General features: G+C 44.3%; 1 protein-coding gene across 5 annotated transcripts in view; it reads right to left on the reverse strand.

The window, feature by feature from the left end:
* The window catches only part of LOC142648198 (uncharacterized), a 72,079-nt gene extending 53,454 nt beyond the window's left edge, over window positions 1–18,625 (reverse strand). For 3 of the 5 annotated variants that reach the window (XM_075825429.1, XM_075825432.1, XM_075825430.1), the window contains exon 1: window positions 18,397–18,624. In XM_075825429.1, the coding sequence (XP_075681544.1) occupies window positions 18,397–18,444 (48 nt within the window). In that variant the 5' untranslated portion in view covers window positions 18,445–18,624. Of the gene's footprint in view, window positions 1–18,347 lie in introns of all 5 variants that reach the window. The other 2 variants (XM_075825428.1, XM_075825431.1) reach the window with 2 other exon arrangements.
* Window positions 18,626–19,441: the final 816 nt, after the last annotated feature.

The raw sequence follows: 19,441 nt of genomic DNA on the forward strand, positions 1-19,441 counted from the left end.
AACGGGGAACAAAAGTTACCAGGAGCGCTGCATGAGAAGCTGTGACTTCTGCGTTCTGTGTCCGGCAGCTTCATAGAGATCAATGGGATTCTTCTGCGCATGCGCGAGCGGCTCTCCATTGATTTCTATGGAGCTGCGGAACAGAACCCGGAAGTCCAGGCTTGTCATGTAGTGCTTTGGGTGACTTTCGCTCCCCTGTTCTCCTTATTGCTGGGGGACCCACAACGATCTCACATGTAGCCCTTATTCTGTGGATAGGGGATACATGTGTTTTATGGAAAACCCCTTTAACTAGTCAAATGCCATGGTCAATAGCGACCGCAGCATTTATAGGGGTTTTTCTATGAAGGACATTTATGACATATCCACAGGATATGTCATAAATGTCACATAGATGCAGGTCCCACCTCTTGTACCCACACCTATCTCTAGAACAGGGTCCCCTAAACCCCGTTCTAGCTTTCTGTGCTCTCCCAGGCCACTTGATTACATGTGGAGTTACTGAAACAGCGCTGAGCTACGCTGTTTCCGTAACTCCCATAGAACTGAACAGTAGTTACGGAAACAGCGTAGCTCGAATGCTACGCTGCTACCGTAACTGCCATTCACTACTATGGGAGTTAGGGAAACAGCATAGTTACGCTGTTTCAGTAACTCCACATGTAACCAAGTGGCCGCGGTTCAAGTCCCCTAGGGGAACTAATAAAATGTGTAAAAAAATAAAAAAAAATGTTAGATACATTTTTAGGAGTGTAAAAAAAAAACCTTTTCCCATTTTTCCCTAAGCACAATGTAAAAAATAAAATAATTTCGTCCCGCAACAAAATAAGCCCTCACATCGCTCAATCGATAAAGAAAATATAAAAAAACTTTTGGCTCTCAGAATGTGGTAAACAGAATAAATTATTTTTTAACAAATAATTATTATTTTTTTCTATTTTCTGTTGTCTAAAACATGGGTGCGTCCGAAAAATAGGGTACGTGTTGATGCCATTTCTATTTACAGTGCATATTTGTGTGTATTTATACACTGGTTTAAACTGAGAAAAGAAAAGTTGATATACTGCATACCTCTGTAACAGAGAAAGTGGAAGAAAATCTACACTGTATTCTGCACATTGCAACAACCTTCTCTGCTGTACATGTGCTGTATACAATGGCTCTATTCCATAAATGGTGCCAGAAAGAATTACCAAGGGGAATTTTATTTCCCGTCGCCTGCTCTCATCTATTCTAAGCAGTGGCGTAACTACTGCTATAGCAGCCGTAGCAGCTGCTACGGGGCCCGCGGCATGAGGGGGCCCGTGTCGCCCGCCGGCACGGGCCCCCACCATGGCCGGAGGCTCCGCTAGCAGCCGCTATGGCTGCTACAGCGGGACGCCACTGAACACTACGGCAGAGCAGGGAGGTATCTCCCCGCTCTGCCATTAAACAAAAGACATGTATCCCCTATCCACAGGACAGGGGATACATGTGTGATCGCTGGCATTGATAGGGAGAACGGAGGACTGAAAGTCCCCTGAAGTTCTCCATCACAAACCTGGACTTCCGGGGTCTGTGTCGGCAGCTCCATAGAAATGAATGAATGTGCGCATGCGTGACCAGCGCTCCTTTCATTTTTATTGAGCTGCGCAGACGCCGGAAGTCAGAGGTTAGTCATGGAGAACTTGGGGGACTTTCGGGGGCTGTATGGCGTTCCCTACAGGGGGGGGGCTGTATGGCGTTCCCTACAGACCCCCTCCCTGTAGGGAACGCCATACAGACCCCCTGTAGATAACGCCATACAGACCCCTCTGTAGGTAATGCCATACAGTCCCCCAGTGGATAGAGCCATACAGCCCCCTCTATAGATAGCGCCATACAGCCCCCACTGTAGAGAACGCCATACAGCCCCCTCTGTAGATAACGCCATACAGCCCCCTCTGTAGATAACACCATACAGCCCCCTCTGTAGATAACGCCATACAGCCCCCTCTGTAGATAACGCCATACAGCCCCCTCTGTAGATAACGCCATACAGCCCCCTCTGTAGATATCTACAGAGGGGGCTGTATGGCGTTATCTACAGGGGGGACTGTATGGCGCTATCTACAGAGGGGGCTGTATGGCGTTATCTACAGAGGGGGCTGTATGGCGCTAGCTACAGAGGGGGCTGTATGGCGTTATCTACAGGGGGGACAGTATGGCGCTATCTACAGAGTGGGCTGTATGGCACTATCTACAGAGGGGGCTGTATGGCGCTATCTACAGAGGGGGCTGTATGGCGCTATCTACAGAGGGGGCTGTATGGCGTTATCTACAGGGGGCTGTAAAAAAGGCACTATCTACAAGGGGGGGGGGGGTTGTGTGACACCCAGGGGAGGGGGGGCCCCAGTCAAAAGTTTGCTATGGGCCCAGTCTTTCCTAGTTACGCCCCTGATTCTAAGGTAAGTGATTCAGTTCAAAGAATGTATATTAGGGAATTGCTGTAAGTTAGTAGAATTTTTGCCATTGACTGTTGTTTTCCAGTGCCTGAGTGGTCTACATGAACATGGACTGGCAATCTTAGTCTGAATGTTTTAGGAAAGATCTTTCATACGAATGACCTGCATGCCAACCTCTATCTAATATCCACAGGTAGCTTAACTAGCCACGATCAAGCAAATGTCTTCTGTAAAACGTCATTAAAGGCCCAAGGAGAACAATTTTTGCATTTTTCAAAATGGCTGGACAATGTACATACAAGTCGTAAATAAATAGTTCAATCATTGATTAACACCTTAGGCCTCATGCACACGAACGTGCTTTTGCGGCTGCAATTCCCCCGAAAATCCACGGGAGAATTGCGGCCCCATTCATTCCTATGGGGCCATGCAGACGACCGTGGTTTTCACGGTCCGTGCATGGCCCGGGAGCCTGGACCGCAGAAAGAACGGGCAAGCCTTATTACAGCCGTCTTCTGCGGTCCGGGCTCATTGAAAATAATGCCGCGATTTGCGGGCAGCTCGCGGCTGTCACTCTGTGGCCGGCCGACCCGGAAATCACGCCCGTTCACATGGCTACAGTCGTGTGCATGAGGCCTTAATGACCGGGCCTGAAAAGGCCATAATGACCAGCTACATTTTTCTGTTTCTGCCTCTCTGCATTTCAGCAGCTATAAATGTTTTATTTTTTCATTGAAGTGTCTGTATGAGGCCTTGTTTTATCCGGGAGAAATAATATTTTTCCCCGCAGTTTGGGGGTAGAAAAACTTTATTTTTATGGCGTGAATATAAGAAAAAGCGATTATCGACATAGTTTTTCTTGTTTATTATCCCGTTCATGTTCCACGCTAAATAACCTGTTAGATTAATTCTTCAGGTTATTACGGACGTTTAGATACATAATATGTGTAGGTTTTTTGTTTTTATGTAATTTAGGGGCAATAAAATATATTTTATGCAAAATAATGACACATTTTTTGTTACTTTTTTTTTTTAAATCCCATTAACCCCTTAATGACCGGTCCTGTTTGTCACTTAATGACCATGCCAGATTTTGAAAATCTGGTATGTCTGAATTTATCAGAGAATAACTCTGCAATAGTTTTGTATATCCAAGTAATTCTGACAATGTTTTTTCGTCACATGTTGTACTTTATTTTAGTGGTAAAAGTAAACTGATATGATTTGCATAATTAATTAAAAAATTCTAAATTTGAAGACATTTTGTAAAAATTGCAATTTTTCCCTAGTTTGAACTGCAATATTTCACATATATACATACATACTGTACAATTTTTTTTATTAAATATAGATTTTCATCTCTTTACTCCATTTTGGCTGCACTTTTGAAAAAAAGCAATTTAGAAGACTTACAAATGTAATAATAATTGTATACATTTTGAAGTATATTTTGTTTTCCTGCACCAAGCCAAGTTTCATGCGGTTCATAGGTGGCAGAATGATGGAAACCCCAATAAGTGACCCCATTTTGAAAACTACACCCCTTCAGGTACTTATTAAGGGGTGTTGTAAGTATTTTGATCCCATAGTTTTTTTGTAGGAATTCATGCAAAGCAGGTGTAAAAAAAATATAATTACAAATTTTTCACAAATGTATCATTTTAAAGGTTTGTAAAGCAAACATGAGAATGAAGAAAATCTATCACCCTGTTTCTCCTGTGTTCAGAAATACCCCCATTGTGGCCCTAATACGCTGCCTGGACACACGGCAGGGCCCAAAATGAAGGGAGCACCCGGTGGATTTCAACAGTGGCGTAGCTATAGGGGTCGCAGCGGTCGCAACTGCGACCGGGCCCCGTAGCTAGGGAGGCCCGCAGGCCCCCCTCACCACACTAGCGCTGCAATGATTGCTCTACATTGCTGGGTCCCTGCTGTGGTACAAAAGAGACCCAGTAATGTAGCTTAAAGCATTGGTGGCAGCTCAGCTGTCAGAGAGTCATTGCGTGGAGGGGGAACAAGAGGGTGGAAAATGAATGATAGATGAATCCACTCATCTTACGAGACCCAGCCCCGCCCACTGTACTGTCCACCCAATCAGCTCACTTCTTGCTGTTTCCCTCTTCCTCGTGACCTGTTCAGAGGGAAAGGAATGGCTACAGCAAGAAGATGGTGTGCGTGTCTGCTGCTCCCCTGCAGTACCAGCTGCTCTCTGACCCCACAGCAGATGTAAGTAGCAACTAGTAATCCAGCTCTTAACCCCTTCACTGTGTGTATGTATGTCTGTCATGCTGAGCAGTCACACCTCAGGGCTGACAGTTTAGCATAACAGACAAAGTATCTATCATCTATCTATCTATCTATCTATCTACTATCTATCTATCTATCTATCTATCTATCTATCTCCTATCTATCTATCTATCTATCTATCTATCTATCTATCTATCTATCTATCTATCTATCTCATATCTATCTATCTATCTATCTATCTATCTATCTATCTATCTATCTATCTATCTATCTCATATCTATCTATCTCATTATCTATCTATCTATCTATCTATCTATCTATCTATCTATCTATCTATCTATCTATCTATCTATCTCATATCTATCTATCTATCTATCTATCTATCTATCTATCTATCTATCTATCTATCTATCTATCTATCTATCTATCTATCTATCTCTCTATCTATCTCTCTATCTCATATCTATCTATCTATCTATCTATCTATCTATCTATCTATCTCATATCTATCTCATATCTATCTATCTATCTCATATCTATCTATCTATCTATCTATCTATCTATCTATCTATCTATCTATCTATCTATCTATCTATCTATCTATCTATCTATCTATCTCATATCTATCTATCTATCTATCTATCTATCTATCTATCTCATATCTATCTCATATCTATCTATCTATCTATCTATCTATCTATCTATCTATCTATCTATCTATCTATCTATCTATCTATCTATCTCATATCTATCTATCTATCTATCTATCTATCTATCTATCTATCTATCTCATATCTATCTATCTATCTATCTATCTATCTATCTCATATCTACACTGGCGTAGCTATAGGGGTCGCAATTGCGACCGGGCCCCGAAGCCAGGGGGGCCCACAGCCCCCCGCACCACATCAATAAAAAGTTACTATAGTAACTCGGGCCGCGGGCCCCTGTTACTATAGTAACAGACTGACCTTACCTTCCTGGTTCCGGATCGCAGCGGAGGTCCTGACGTCACAGCGCTATGTACCGCTCACAACATCGAGAGGACAGAACTTCCGCCGCGGCTGAAGAGGAAGGTAAGATTAGTTGCCCTGACTGGCGGGGTCCGACTCCCGGGACCCGCCAATCAGCTGTTTTGAAGGGGCCGCAGCACTCGTACGAGAGCTGCTCCCCTTCATTCCGGTGACACTGTGAATCGGTGTCAGAGATTCACAGTGTGAGCGAGTAGTGAAATGAAGGGGAAGCAGCTCTCGTACGAGTGCTGCGGCCCCTTCAAAACAGCTGATTGGCGGGTCCCGGGAGTCGGACCCCGCCAGTCAGGGCAACTAATCTTACCTTCCTCTTCAGCTGCGGCGGAAGTTCTGTCCTCTCGATGTTGTGCACGGCGCATAGCGCTGTGACGTCAGGACCTCCGCTGCGATCTGGAACCAGGAAAGTCCCGGAAGTCGGACCCATTCATGGCCTATCCTGAGGAAAGGCCATCAATGTTTAAAGAGGCTCTGTCACCAGATTTTGCACCCCTATCTGCTATTGCAGCAGATCGGCGCTGCAATGTAGATTACAGTAACGTTTTTATTTTTAAAAAACAAGCTTTTTTGGCCAAGTTATGACCATTTTTGTATTTATGCAAATGAGGCTTGCAAAAGTACAACTGGGTGTGTTTAAAAGTAAAAGTCCAACTGGGCGTGTATTATGTGCGTACATCGGGGCGTGTTTACTACTTTTACTAGCTGGGCGTTCTGATGAGAAGTATCATCCACTTCTCTTCACAACGCCCAGCTTATACTCGGTTCTTATACTGTATAAGATTACTGTCTGCTGGACCCTGTATCTAAGCCTACGTTGTGGTAGGCTTAGATACAGGGTCCCACAGACAGTATCACACATGGGCCCTGTATCTAAGCCTAACACGTGTTACTAATCATTTTTTGTGTGTTTTCTTACAGGTTCGGTCGTTGGACTACGTCGGATTCCAGGACTACTTCGATGACGGCTTTTTTTTTTGTTATCAATAAAATGGTTAATGAGGGCTGTGTGGGTTTTTTTTTTAATTTCAATAAAATATTTTTTCTATGTCTTTGTGGTTTTTTTTAAACTATATTACTACCGCCTTAGTAATGGCCGCCGGCTGATTGACAGCGTCCATTGCTAAGGCGGGGCTTAGTGTTAGCGGATGCAGAGGCTAACACTAACCCCCTTTATTACCCCGGTACCCACCGCCACCAGGGGTGCTGGGAAGAGCCGGGTACCATCCAGTACTTGACCATCTGTAGTGATGGTTGGCCACTGGGGTGGCCGCAGGCTGGTATTATCAGGAGGGGAAAGGCCAAAAACAGTGGCCCTTCCCACCCTGGTGATGCTAGGCTGCTGCTGCTTTATTGTATCTGGCTGGTTATGAAAAATGGGGGGGACCCCACGTCATTTAAAAAAAAAATAATAATTGGAAAGAACGATGTGGGTTCCCCCCCAATTTTCATAACCAGCCAGATGCAACACAGCAGCAGCAGGCAGCATTACCAGGGTGGGAAGGGCCACTGTTTTTGGCCTTTCCCAGCCTAATACTACCAGCCTGCGGCCACCCCGTTGCCTGCCCGTCACTACAGATGGTCGGGTACTGGTTCGTACCCGGCTCTTCCCAGTGCTCCTGGTGGCGGTGGGTACCGGGGTAATAATGGGGGTTAGTGTGGCCTCTGCACCTGCTAACATTAAGCCCGCCTTAGTAATGGAGGTTGTCAATCAGCCAGCGGCCATTACTAAGGCGGTGATAATAAATTTTAAAAAGATACAAGCACATAGAAAAAATATTTCATTGAAATAAAAAAACAACCCTCATTAACAATTTTATTGAGAATAAAAAAAACGCCGTCATTGAAGTCCTCGAATCCGAAGTCCAACAACCGAACCTGTAAAAAAAACACAAACACACAAAAATAATCAGTAACACATAAAGAAGCAAAATTATTATTCTCACCTATCCTGGGTCCAGCGCTGGAGCTGCAATGTCAGCGAGCTGGGCCCTGTATCTAATCCGATCATGTGTGATACTGTCTGCTGGGTCCTATATCTAATCCAATCATGTGTGATACTGTCTGCTGAGCTGTGTATCTAATCCAATCATGTGTGATACTGTCTGCTGGACCCTGTATCTAATCCTATCATGTGTGATACTGTCTGCTGGACCCTGTATCTAATCCTATCATGTGTGATACTGTCTGCTGGGCCCTATATCTAATCCGATCATGTGTGATACTGTCTGCTGAGCCACTGTATCTAATCCTATAATGTGTGGTACTGTCTGCTGAGCCACTGTATCTAATCCTATTATGTGTGATACTGTCTGCTGGGCCACTGTATCTAATCCTATCATGTGTGATACTGTCTCCTCAGCCACTGTATCTAATCCTATCATGTGTGATACTGTCTGCTCAGCCACTGTATCTAATCCTATCATGTGTGATACTGTCTGCTGAGCCACTGTATCTAATCCTATCATGTGTGATACTGTCTGCTGGGCCACTGTATCTAATCCTATCCTGTGTGATACTGTCTGCTCAGCCACTGTATCTAATCCTATCCATAGTTTATAGGGTCGTAGTGCTATAGATATGCTATGCTGTCTCCTATACACACTTTTTTTGGGGTGGACACACATGTATTGGGGCTATTTCCCTGACATTTTAAGCCCTGAGGGTATGTTCACACGGCAGCGTCCGTTACGGCTGAAATTACGGTGCTGTTTTCAGGAGAAAGCAGCACCGTAATTTCAGCCGTAAAGGCATGTGCAGGCGTCTTTTCCTGCGTCCATTACGGACGTAATTGGAGCTGTTTTTTCATGGAGTCCATGGAAAACGGCTCCATTTACGTCTGAAGAAGTGACAGGCACTTATTTGACGCGGGCGTCTTTTTTACGCCCCGCCTTTTGACAGCGGTGCGTAAAAAAAAATGAGTCGGCACAGAACATCGTAAAGCCCATTCAAATGATTGGGCAGATGTTTGCCAACGCTTTTGAGCCGCATTTTCGGACGTAATTCAATGCTAAAACGCCCGAATTACGTCCGTAAATAGGGTGTGTGAACCCAGCCTTAGTGACGCCCCCGACTGCTAGTGCTGCATTGTTGGGTCACTTAGGAGACCCAGCGATGCAGCTGAAAGCTGCGGACCGTCGGCCATAATAAGTTTGCGGGGGGGGGGGGGGCCCAGTAAGAATTTATGCATCGGGGCCCATGAGCCTCTAGCTACGCCCCTGGATTTCAGGACACATATTTTGCTTGAAAATGTTTTAGGCCCCACTGCACATTTGGAGGCATTGAGCTGCCAGAACGATAGAAACTCCCCATAAAAGACCCCATTTAGAAAACTAGACCCCTTAAGGTATTTATCTAGGGATGTGGTGAGTATTTTGACCCCACAGTTTTTTGCTAAATTTAATGCATAGCATGTGAAAAAAAAAAAAAAGAGTAACTTTTGTCATAAAAGTATCACTTTGAAGACAGATTTCTTTGTAAAGCGACCATGAGAATGAAGAAACACACCCCAAAATCTATCACTCCTGTGTTCAAAAATGCCTCCACTTAGGACGTAATCCATTGCCTGGCTGCATGATGGGGCACGAAATGACAGGAAACCCTCTATGGTTTTCAGGACATAATTTTAGCTTGAATGACTTATAGGCCTCACTCCTTCTTTACAAAGGATTTGAGCTTTCAGAACGATGCAACACCCCCAAAAGTGACCCCATTTTGAAGGTACTACATTCCCTAAGGTATTCATCTAGGGGTGTAGTGAGAATTATTTTTTTTGGGTGGGGGATCTTCCCCTAATGGTATTCATCTAGGGGTATTGTAATGATGGGGGTAGGGAAACAGACAAGCGAGCCCTAATCCACCCGCCACTCAGTCCCTGCCTACTTGCAACGACCCGCCCTAGGCGACGGGGTACAACTGGGCGACAGTCCCTACGCTAAATAAGTGCACGACAGACAAACAGACAAGGGTACACAGAAGCTAAGGGAAATGGGGCAGTTGCCCACGGCAACACCGTGAGCAACAAGAGTAGTGAACGAGCCGAGTCAAACAAGGAGTGTACGAGGTACCAAACGCAGAGCAGGAGAGTAGTGAACAAGCCGAGTCAAACCAGGAGTGTACGAGGTACCAAACGCAGAGCAGGAGAGTAGTCAGTAAGCAAGGGTCAGTATGAAGCAGGGACAAATAGTTCAAGAAGCTGCAGCAGGGCCAGGAAACCAAACGAGAAGAATCACAAGCAAGGAGGAACAGGAAAGGCAGGTATAAATGGACAGAGGGCGGGAGCTAGCTCCGTCTGGCCAGGCTGTGATAGGCTCTCCCACTCCTAAGCCTGCCATCCTGAGTGGTGGAAGATGGAGTCAGTCTCACAGACATAGAAGCAGGTGCAGACTGATTACCTATGGGCGTGGATACAGAAGCTGTGCCTGGCAGATCCTTTACAGGTATAGTGAGAATTATTTTCTTTTTGTGGGAAATCTTTCCCTAATGGTATTCATCTAGGGGTGTAGTGAGAATTGTTTTTGGGTAGGGGATTTTTCCCTAATGGTATTCATCTAGGGGTGTAGTGAGAATTTTTTTTGTTATGTTGACGTTTTTCTTGCATTCCAATTTATATGTGGGTTATAGTATAATAAAAAGTGAAGTGAAAAAAAAAATCAATAAAATGGATAATAAAATGGTAACGAAAATGAATAAAAGGGCTAAAAAAATTTTTACATCAAATTATTAATTTAGGGATGTATGGTACACACGGAAACATTCCCTAATGCAGAGCCTGGTTTCTCTGGGCAGGTGTCACACTGATAACTGCTTTCCCGCCGTATTCCGTTCCTAGCACATACGCAACATTTCTTTTGGGGTCGTTTTTTTTGGCAGTAGGGGACACTTCGGATGGGAAATGTTGTCCTGGGACAATTGTGCTGGCTTGACTAGATGATGCCACCCCTCCCCTAGGTCTGGTCTCCAAATATAAAATTTTTAATCACTTTTTCTTGATAGTGAAGATAGGATCCTTGGTTCCCCGCCTTTCTAAAAATGACAAAGGAATTATATAGTGACACTTGGCTGAAGTGAACGGCCAGTTTTTTGTACCATATCCGGGATTTCCGGACAGCTCTGAGGGCTGCAGCATCTGGTCTGCAAGGTCCACCCCACCCATGAATTTATTGTAATCTTGTATGCAAACAGGCTTACAGACGGTACGACTTGTCCCGCGTACAGGAATGTGACTGCTGCTGTCCGGGTGAATAGATGTGAGCATCAGGACATCCCTCTTGTCATGGAATTTTACAAGCAGAAATGTCCTCATTACAAAGTCCCCTGCTTTCCCCAGCTTTTAAATTTTGGTTTACTAGGGCCTTTTTTATTTCGGCGTATGGTGCCACAGGCCAGTTTTTTTTGCAGGCAGGCACCTGAAGAGGGGTACGCTAGTGTAGAAATTATCCACATACAAATTGTACCCCTTATCCAAAAGAGGGTGCAAAAGGGCCCAGACAATTTTCCACTGCTTTTGAGTGAAGGGGGGCATTCTGGAGGGACAATTTGAGAGTCTTTCCCTTCATACACTCTGATTTTATGAGTGTAACCCGAGTCACTTTCACACAGCTTATACATTTTTAACCCAAATCGGGCACTCTTGTTTGGCAAATATTGCCTGAAATGTAGACGGCCTTTGAAAAGGACCAGAGACTCATCCACGGCAATATTTTTTTCGGGGGTATATGTCTCCGCAAACGTCCCCTTTAAAAAATTTATTATTGGCCTAATTTTAAAAAGCCGGTCATGGCTGGGGTCACTGCGGGGTGGGCAAAGCGTGTTATCAACAAAATGAAGGAAGCGCAGTATGTTCCCAAAGTGCTGCCTCGTCATTACCTCTCTGTACATAGGGGTGTCATACAGGACATCAGATGTCCAATAGGACCTAATCGTTTCCTAACTAAACCCATATTCAATAGGAGGCCCAAAATTTTTAAAATGTCTGCCACAGCTACTAGGCGCCACACGCTATTTTTGGCATAATAAGATGTGGGGTGACTGGCGACAAATTGAGCAGCATAAAAATTGGTCTGCTCAACCATCAGGAGTATTAACTCCTCTGAAAAGATTTTAAAAAAAGTCCTCCTCCCTAAACCCCTCAGTGCTGATTTGGATGCCCGTCACAGAACTAAATTCTGGAACACACGGGGTGTATGACTCCGTGGGCACCCAATAGGGGTCAATGGCACTAGTGCTAGGCGGACAATCGTGCCTGCGGCGCCTTGGCTGTGGCTCCTCATCACTAGTGCTAGTGGACGATAACAAAACTAAAAATGGCTCATAAGTCTCAGGCCTCTTCTGCCGAATACAGACGCTGAGCCATTTTATTACTATAAACCTAACACTAACCATAACTATTTCTAGCTAATTGCCCCCCTAACTAACGCCCTACACCTAACTTACACTACCTAATTCCCTATACCTAACACGAAGTAACAATAATGAACCCTACTAAACCCCAACTAAGTGCTACACTATATAATGGTGGTTTCTCTTGGCTCAAATACCCACAAAATCTCTCTCAGACCGGAGCAGGCAAAACTAAATTGGGTATGATCCAACAAATACCCTAAATAGCATATATAAAGTACAGTGAAGTTTACCGCTCAGACGGCACTGGTAACAATCCAATATCATTCAGTATAGACACTCTCTCCCAGAAAAATGCAGTGGACAGTCCGCAATCCAATGAGGGTGTGGATGGTAATTCTTATCCTTGTAGTTCCACCAAGCTCCTTATCGTCTCCCTCCACATTCAAAGAACTCCTGGTAGGAAAAGGATCTTATGTCTCTAATAGATGGAAAAAGGAAGACACATAGTGCAACACCCTCTGCAAAAAGATTGCTCCACGCCAAGTTTAATCCATACTCACGGAAGTAACCGTGAGTATGGGAAGCCGGAAGGGCGAAACCCAGGGTCGGGCGAGAGTGTTTGGCGTGCCGCCTAGAAATTTTAAAGATTTTTACTTACCTTGATGCTTTTATTTCTTGTTACTAAAAGCATATATATATATATGGAATTCAAAAAGTAGGCAGCACTCCACAGCATAGTATTCAAAAAAGTGAAAAACGTTTATTCACCCATATGCAAGATTGCTACGTTTCAGTCCCAATCTGGACCTTTCTCAAGCAGCTGCTTGAGAAAGGTCCAGATTGGGACTGAAACGTAGCAATCTTGCATATGGGTGAATAAACGTTTTTCACTTTTTTGAATACTATGCTGTGGAGTGCTGCCTACTTTTTGAATTCCTAAATTTGGACTATTGGTCGTGGTCTGGAGGCTTGCACACACGAAACCCCTGATAGAGGTGATTATTTCAAGATTTGTGGTGCGGTTCTTCTTTGTATTTCCTATATATATATATATATATATATATATATATATATATATTGAAATTTTAAGGTAAGGGAGGGGGAGAATTGAAGAAGACAAAGCTCCGTTCTCCTCAACGATCTGACAGGAACGAGGAGAACGGAGCTGTTTGCCCTGCCTCACAGCCTTTGTATGCTGCGATTAGTCAGTCAGATTTGACTGACCGATCACAGCGATCGCTGTACGGGGACCACTGTCATTGGTCCCTCGACGGCTCCCTGTGACACTCAGCTGTCTATGACAGCTGTTACCAGGGACTTGTCACCGTGTAAACACTTTAAGTGCAGGACGGATATATCCGTCCTCCTGCGCGAACTAGCAGCTGCAGGGGACGGATATATCCGTCCTTCGGCATTAAGAGGTTAAGGGATAACTTTACTAACAACTTTATTTTTTCATTTTAATGTATTAGCATACTCGTCTATACTAATAGATTACACTGTGTCACTATGACACAGGCTTCTTTTAGGGCAGCACATAGTGTGCCTGAACAGCAGGCAAACTGAACAGACAGCTCTGGGGTCCTTTCCAGGTCCACAGGGCTGACTGCAGAGGGTTTTCCTGGCCTTTGATCACGCCACCAGGTTTCCGATGACGAGATCAAAAAGGGGAGTTCCCTTTGATCATGCCGCGGTCACGGACCGCGGCGATCAAAGGGTTAAACAGCTGGGATCCGAATGTTTTCCGACCCCAGGAGGCTTCTCTAAGTTAAGGAGCTGTTAGTTACAGCTCCTGCTTAGAGGCTGAGCGCTCAGAGGAGCGCTCATCAGCCTCTTCTACAGCGACGCCAAAAGACGTCGCTGTAGACTAAGCACATGCACCGCCTGACGTCAAAAGATGGTGGGCGGTCATTAAGGGGTTAAAGTGTATAAAAGTTAGAATCTTATTAAACATAACCTCTAGTTAACCTTTATTTTTCTACACATAATTTTTGCTTTTTTTTTTTTAGCATTTTTAGGCTTATAGTTTGAAAAAAAATAATTTGTAAAAATCAATATTATTTTTTACTTTTTAGCTATTTTTTTCTGGTAATAATATAGTGTCACCCTAAAATCAACTTTTTATTTGTGATAGTTATTGTCTTCCGTAAATCTTGATATATTACTTGTCTGTTTTAGGGTAATTGGGGCAGGGTTAGCGTTACGATAATGAATTGCAGGTGGAAGGTTTTGGGGTGAGTATTTTATATGAAAATGTTTTTTTTTTTTTTTTTTTACTTTTATTTTTTTATTATTATGGCCTGTCTCTCAAAGGTCAGGACTTTATCATTTAATGTTGGTTTTTTTCCCACTATGCTTTTCCACTGCAACTGGGGAAATCAGGTGTGTTAGGGTATGTTCACACGGCCAAATTTCAGACGTATACGAGGCGTATTTTGCCTCGTTTTACGTCTGGAAATACGTCTCAAATACGTCGGCAAACATCTGCCCATTCATTTGAATGGGTTTGCCGACGTACTGTGCAGACGACCTGTTATTTACGCGTCGTCGTTTGACAGCTGTCAAACGACGACGCGTAAAAATACAGCCTCGTCAAAAGAAGTGCAGGACACTTCTTTGGACTTTTTGGAGCTGTTTTCTCATAGACTCCAATGAAAACAGCTCCAAAAACGGACGTAAAAAACGCCGCGAAAACGGCGTGAAAACGCCGCGAAAAATGCGAGTTGGTAAAAAAACGTCTGAAAAGCAGGGTCTGTTTTCCCTTGAAAACAGCTCTGGATTTTCAGACGTTTTTGTTGACTACGTGTGAACATACCCTTAGGGTATGTGCACACACAAACTCAAAAACTTCTGAAAATGCAGAGCTGTTTTCAAGGGAAAACAGCTCCTGATTTTCAGATGTTTTTTTGGAGCTGTTTTTCTATAGAGTCTATGACAAACAGCTCCAAAAACGGCTGAAGAAGTGATATGCAGTTCTTTCTCGCGGCCGTTTTTTTTTACACGGGCATTTTGAAAAACGGCTGTGAAAAAAACGGCCCGTCGGAACAGAACGCCGTTTTTCCAATTGAAATCAATGGGCAGATTTTTGGAGGCGTTTTACTTCCGATTTTTCAGCCGTTGTTCGGGACGTTTACGGCCCAAAAAATGGCTGAAAGCACTCTGTGTGAACATACCCTTATAGTGACCATAGTCACTGTAGGGGCTGTACTGGATCTAGTTAGACCCAGCAGCAGCCTCCCACTACAGGCATCCCGGCAATCATGTAAACAGTCATATGTCCAACAGGACCAATGCCTCCCATTGATTTCAATGGGAGGGGAACTAGTTTTTTTTACCACGAGCGGCAAAAAATGCTCGTGGTAAAAAGAAGCTTAATGCCCAATCTTCGGGCGTTTACACCTCTGACCTCCCATTGACATCAATGGGAGGCAGAGAAACCGTATTTCGCAGCGTTTTTGCCCGTGGCAATCAATGGGCCGAGCGAAAATCGCGGCAAACCGCGTGCAGGCAGATCCAAATCTGCCTCAAAATTCCAAACAAAATTTTGAGGCAGAATTTTCCTCCTGCAAAAAACTCCGTCTGAACTCAGCCTAAGTAGCTCACTGAATTCCAGCATGGTCCTGTAATAGGATGCCATCATTGCAACAAGTCAGTTTGTAAAATTTTACAATCAACTGTGAGTGGTATTATTGCAAAGTGGAAGCGTTTAGGAACCAAAGCAATTCACCCGCGCAAACCATATAAAGTTAGAGTGCTGAGGTACATACTGCATAAAATTTGCCAACGCTCTGCTGACTCAATAACTGCAGAGTTCCAATCCTCCTCTGGCATTAACAGCCGCACAAAAACTGCGTGCCGGGAGCTTCATGGCATGGGTTTCCACAGCCGAGCAGCTGCATCTGAGCCTTACATCACCGAGCACAATGCCAAGCGTCAGATGGAGTGGTGTAAAGTACGCCGACACTGAACTCTGGAGCAGTGGAAACGTGTTCTGTGGAGCGACGAATCACGCTTCTTTATCTAGCAGTCTGACGGATGAGTCTGGGTTTGGCGAATGCCAGGAGAACGTTACCTGCCTGACTGCATTGTGCCAACTGTAATTTGGTGGAGGAGGGATAATGTTATGGGGTTGTTTTTCAGGGGTTGGCCTAGGCCCCTTAGTTCCAGTGAAGGGAAATCGGTTCACACGACCTATTTTCAGACGTAAACGAGGCGTATTATGGCTCATTTTACGTCTGAAAATACAGCTCCAATACGTCGGCAAACATCTGCCCATTCATTTGAATGGGTTTGCCAACGTACTGTGCCGACGACCTGTAATTTACGCGTCGACGCTTGACAGCTGTCAAACGACGACGAGTAAAATGACTTCCTCGTGCAGGACACTTCTTTGAAACTTAATTTGAGCCATTTTTCATTGAAGTCAATGAAGAACAGCTCAAGATTACGGGCGTCAATGACGCCTCGCAAAATGTGAGGAGGAGCATTTACGTCTGAAACGACGGAGCGGTTTTCTCCTGAAAACAGTCTGTAATTTCAGACGTAAAAGCCAGTTATCGTGTGCACATACCCTAATGCTTCAGCATCCCAAGACATTTTGGACAATTGTTTACTTCCAACTTTATAGGAACAGTTTGGGGAAGGCTATTTTCTATTCCAGCATGACTGTGCCCCAGTGCACATAGCAAGGTCCATAAAGACATGGTTGGGTGCGATTGGTGTGGAAGAACATGGATGGCACACAGAGAGCCCTAACCTCAACCTCATTGAACACCTTTGGGATGAACTAGAACGGACATAGCAAGCCAGGACCTCTCGTCCAACATCCGTGTCTGACCTCACATGCTCTTCTGGGTGAATGGGCAAAAATGTCCACAGACACACTCCAAAATCTTGTAGATAGCGGGGAACAACTCCATATTAATGGATGTTATGTTTGGTCACCCTTCTACCCCCTTTTCATAATCCTTGGACCATTTCCCCACCCCTGTGTATGCGAACAATGCAGTTCCTTTGGAGGGGTGAGTTCTGACAAGTTCTCACCATTTAACAGCAAAGGGGATGGGATGATCTAAGGCTGGGCCCCTCCAAAAGCCACATAGCAAGTGCATGGTCTGCCTCTTGGGTGTACACGGCCTTGAATCGGATTTTTATGTTATTGCAGATCAATGTGAGCTGTGTGACAACCCCTACAAGCACGATAATGGCCTCCAGCAGTGGTTTTCACCAGTCACCTGTTACCAGTAAACCCAGTAGATCAAATGTCCATGATTTTTTCTTTGTATTCCTAATAAAAAAAACTCATATAGTAGCAGTAAAGTCCCCATGTTCATGGGGCCTCTTCTCCTGTCCATCTTTATTTTAGTAATAGGAGGATTGGATCTTGGCAACACGGAGAGGGGAAACACTCCTCAAGGAAAGATTTAGGGAACGTTTCCCCTCTCCTTTATGCCGAGATCTAATCCTCTTATCTAAAGACATACAGGAGAACGGATGTCCAAGGGGCCTTAGAAAAGCAGCAAGGCAATGGTTGGCACAAGTACGTGGCTTGTCATGGAATTCATCAGCGCACAAATGACGGGTTTTCATAGGATTTTCAGGTGAACATTGCTCTAACATGTATGACAAGTCCTATACCGGACATTTGGCATCAAAAGGTGTACAATAAATGTTTTATTCATCAAAACAAAGGTGACATCGTGAAAACAATGGTGACTTCCCATATGAATTTATTTGCATTGTATATTGGGCTGCAGACATACTCGGTGGTAACAATTGTATGATTTCTAGGATCACAATGGAGGAATACTACCATAGCTAGCTGTCCTCTGTAGCAGCCTGTATTCTGAAGTTTTACACACATGATATATATATAACCCCAGAGCAGTAAACAAATATACAGTTCCAAGCACTGAAGTAAGGAGACAATAAATAGTTAATGGTCGGTATTAAGGGCCAACATTACAGTGTTACAGGCTGTCTTGCAATAAATTTGTGACCAATGAATTACTTTAGTCTCTGGCTCCTCCATGTTGTTGCTAGGCAGATCAAATACGTTTCCTTTACTCCCCAATACAAGGCAATTTGTACAATGTTTTCCTATGGAGCTAGCAGTGAGGCAGGAATATGCACAGTACATAGGGAATGGAGCAGCTGCAGATGAATGATGCATTTCTTCTAATATGCTGCATGCATCAACATATACTACGTCCCACACTCCTAAGCAGGCATGCCCACTGTGGCGGCGGTGGTGATACATGTATATGCCAGCTGATGATTGCAGCCCTGCATCACACAACCACACACCTGTACATCCATGCCCACGCCACGAACACAACACTGGGCTATTTGTCACCTGGGAGCTGTCCTTGTGATAGACTATCTCCCTGTCACACGCTGCCATTCTCCGGTCAATGCTTTAGACTCATCCCAGCCACCGGCATCCCATCCTTGCGCTGCAGCCAGTCTATCATATGTACGGATCTCTGGGAAACGTAGTCCTCTACCCGCAGACGAAGATACGCTGCATCACCATCAAGCATCATCTCCCATAACGCAATGCATTTTCGCAAGCAGCGAGTCAGACAAAAGGACGGACGAGATGACAGACGTGACAGCGCCACCTAGTGCTAGTTAAGTAACGTTACAACGCAGTGAATTCCTATTCCTCTATGTAGCTTTTCCCTTTATATGTACACAGTTTGAAATACATTACATAACCTAAAAGATGTGGACATCCCAACATACAACAATAGGAACATTAAAAATTCAATTTGTCATACATGGTAAATGATGCATGTCGGCAACATTTGGTGAACATTTGCAAAATGTAATACATCGTGACAAACAATTCAAAGAGGAGTGAGGACCGTGCTCCCAAGAGCTTACAATCTATGAGGAAATAGTAAGAGATACAAGAGGAGTGAGGACCCTGCTCCCAAGAGCTTACAATCTATGAGGAAATAGTAAGAGATACAAGAGGAGTGAGGACCCTGCTCCCAAGAGCTTACAATCTATGAGGAAATAGTAAGAGATACAAGAGGAGTGAGGACCCTGCTCCCAAGAGCTTACAATCTATGAGGAAAAAGAGGTGACACAAAATGTAAAAAGTGCTTAAGTACAATGGTCCATCCATGTTTTATACACATGGGGTAGTACGCATAAAGCGGCATGAGCCGGTCACCAGCCAGTATCCGTGTATGACGGACATGAAGTGCATTACCTTGGGTGCCAGGAGTGTGGGGGATACTGCTGAATGAAGGGGTCAAGTATTGAGAAATAACGTAGTGTGGGGTAAAAGAAAAGGAGTCAGATTAAGGAATGTCATAGATATGTGTTTTCGGGGCATGCTTAAACTATGGATGTGGGGAATTAATTTCATTGTCTGGGGTAGCGCGTTC

This window comes from Rhinoderma darwinii, chromosome 1, assembly GCF_050947455.1.
Source record: "Rhinoderma darwinii isolate aRhiDar2 chromosome 1, aRhiDar2.hap1, whole genome shotgun sequence".
NCBI lineage: Eukaryota > Metazoa > Chordata > Amphibia > Anura > Rhinodermatidae > Rhinoderma > Rhinoderma darwinii.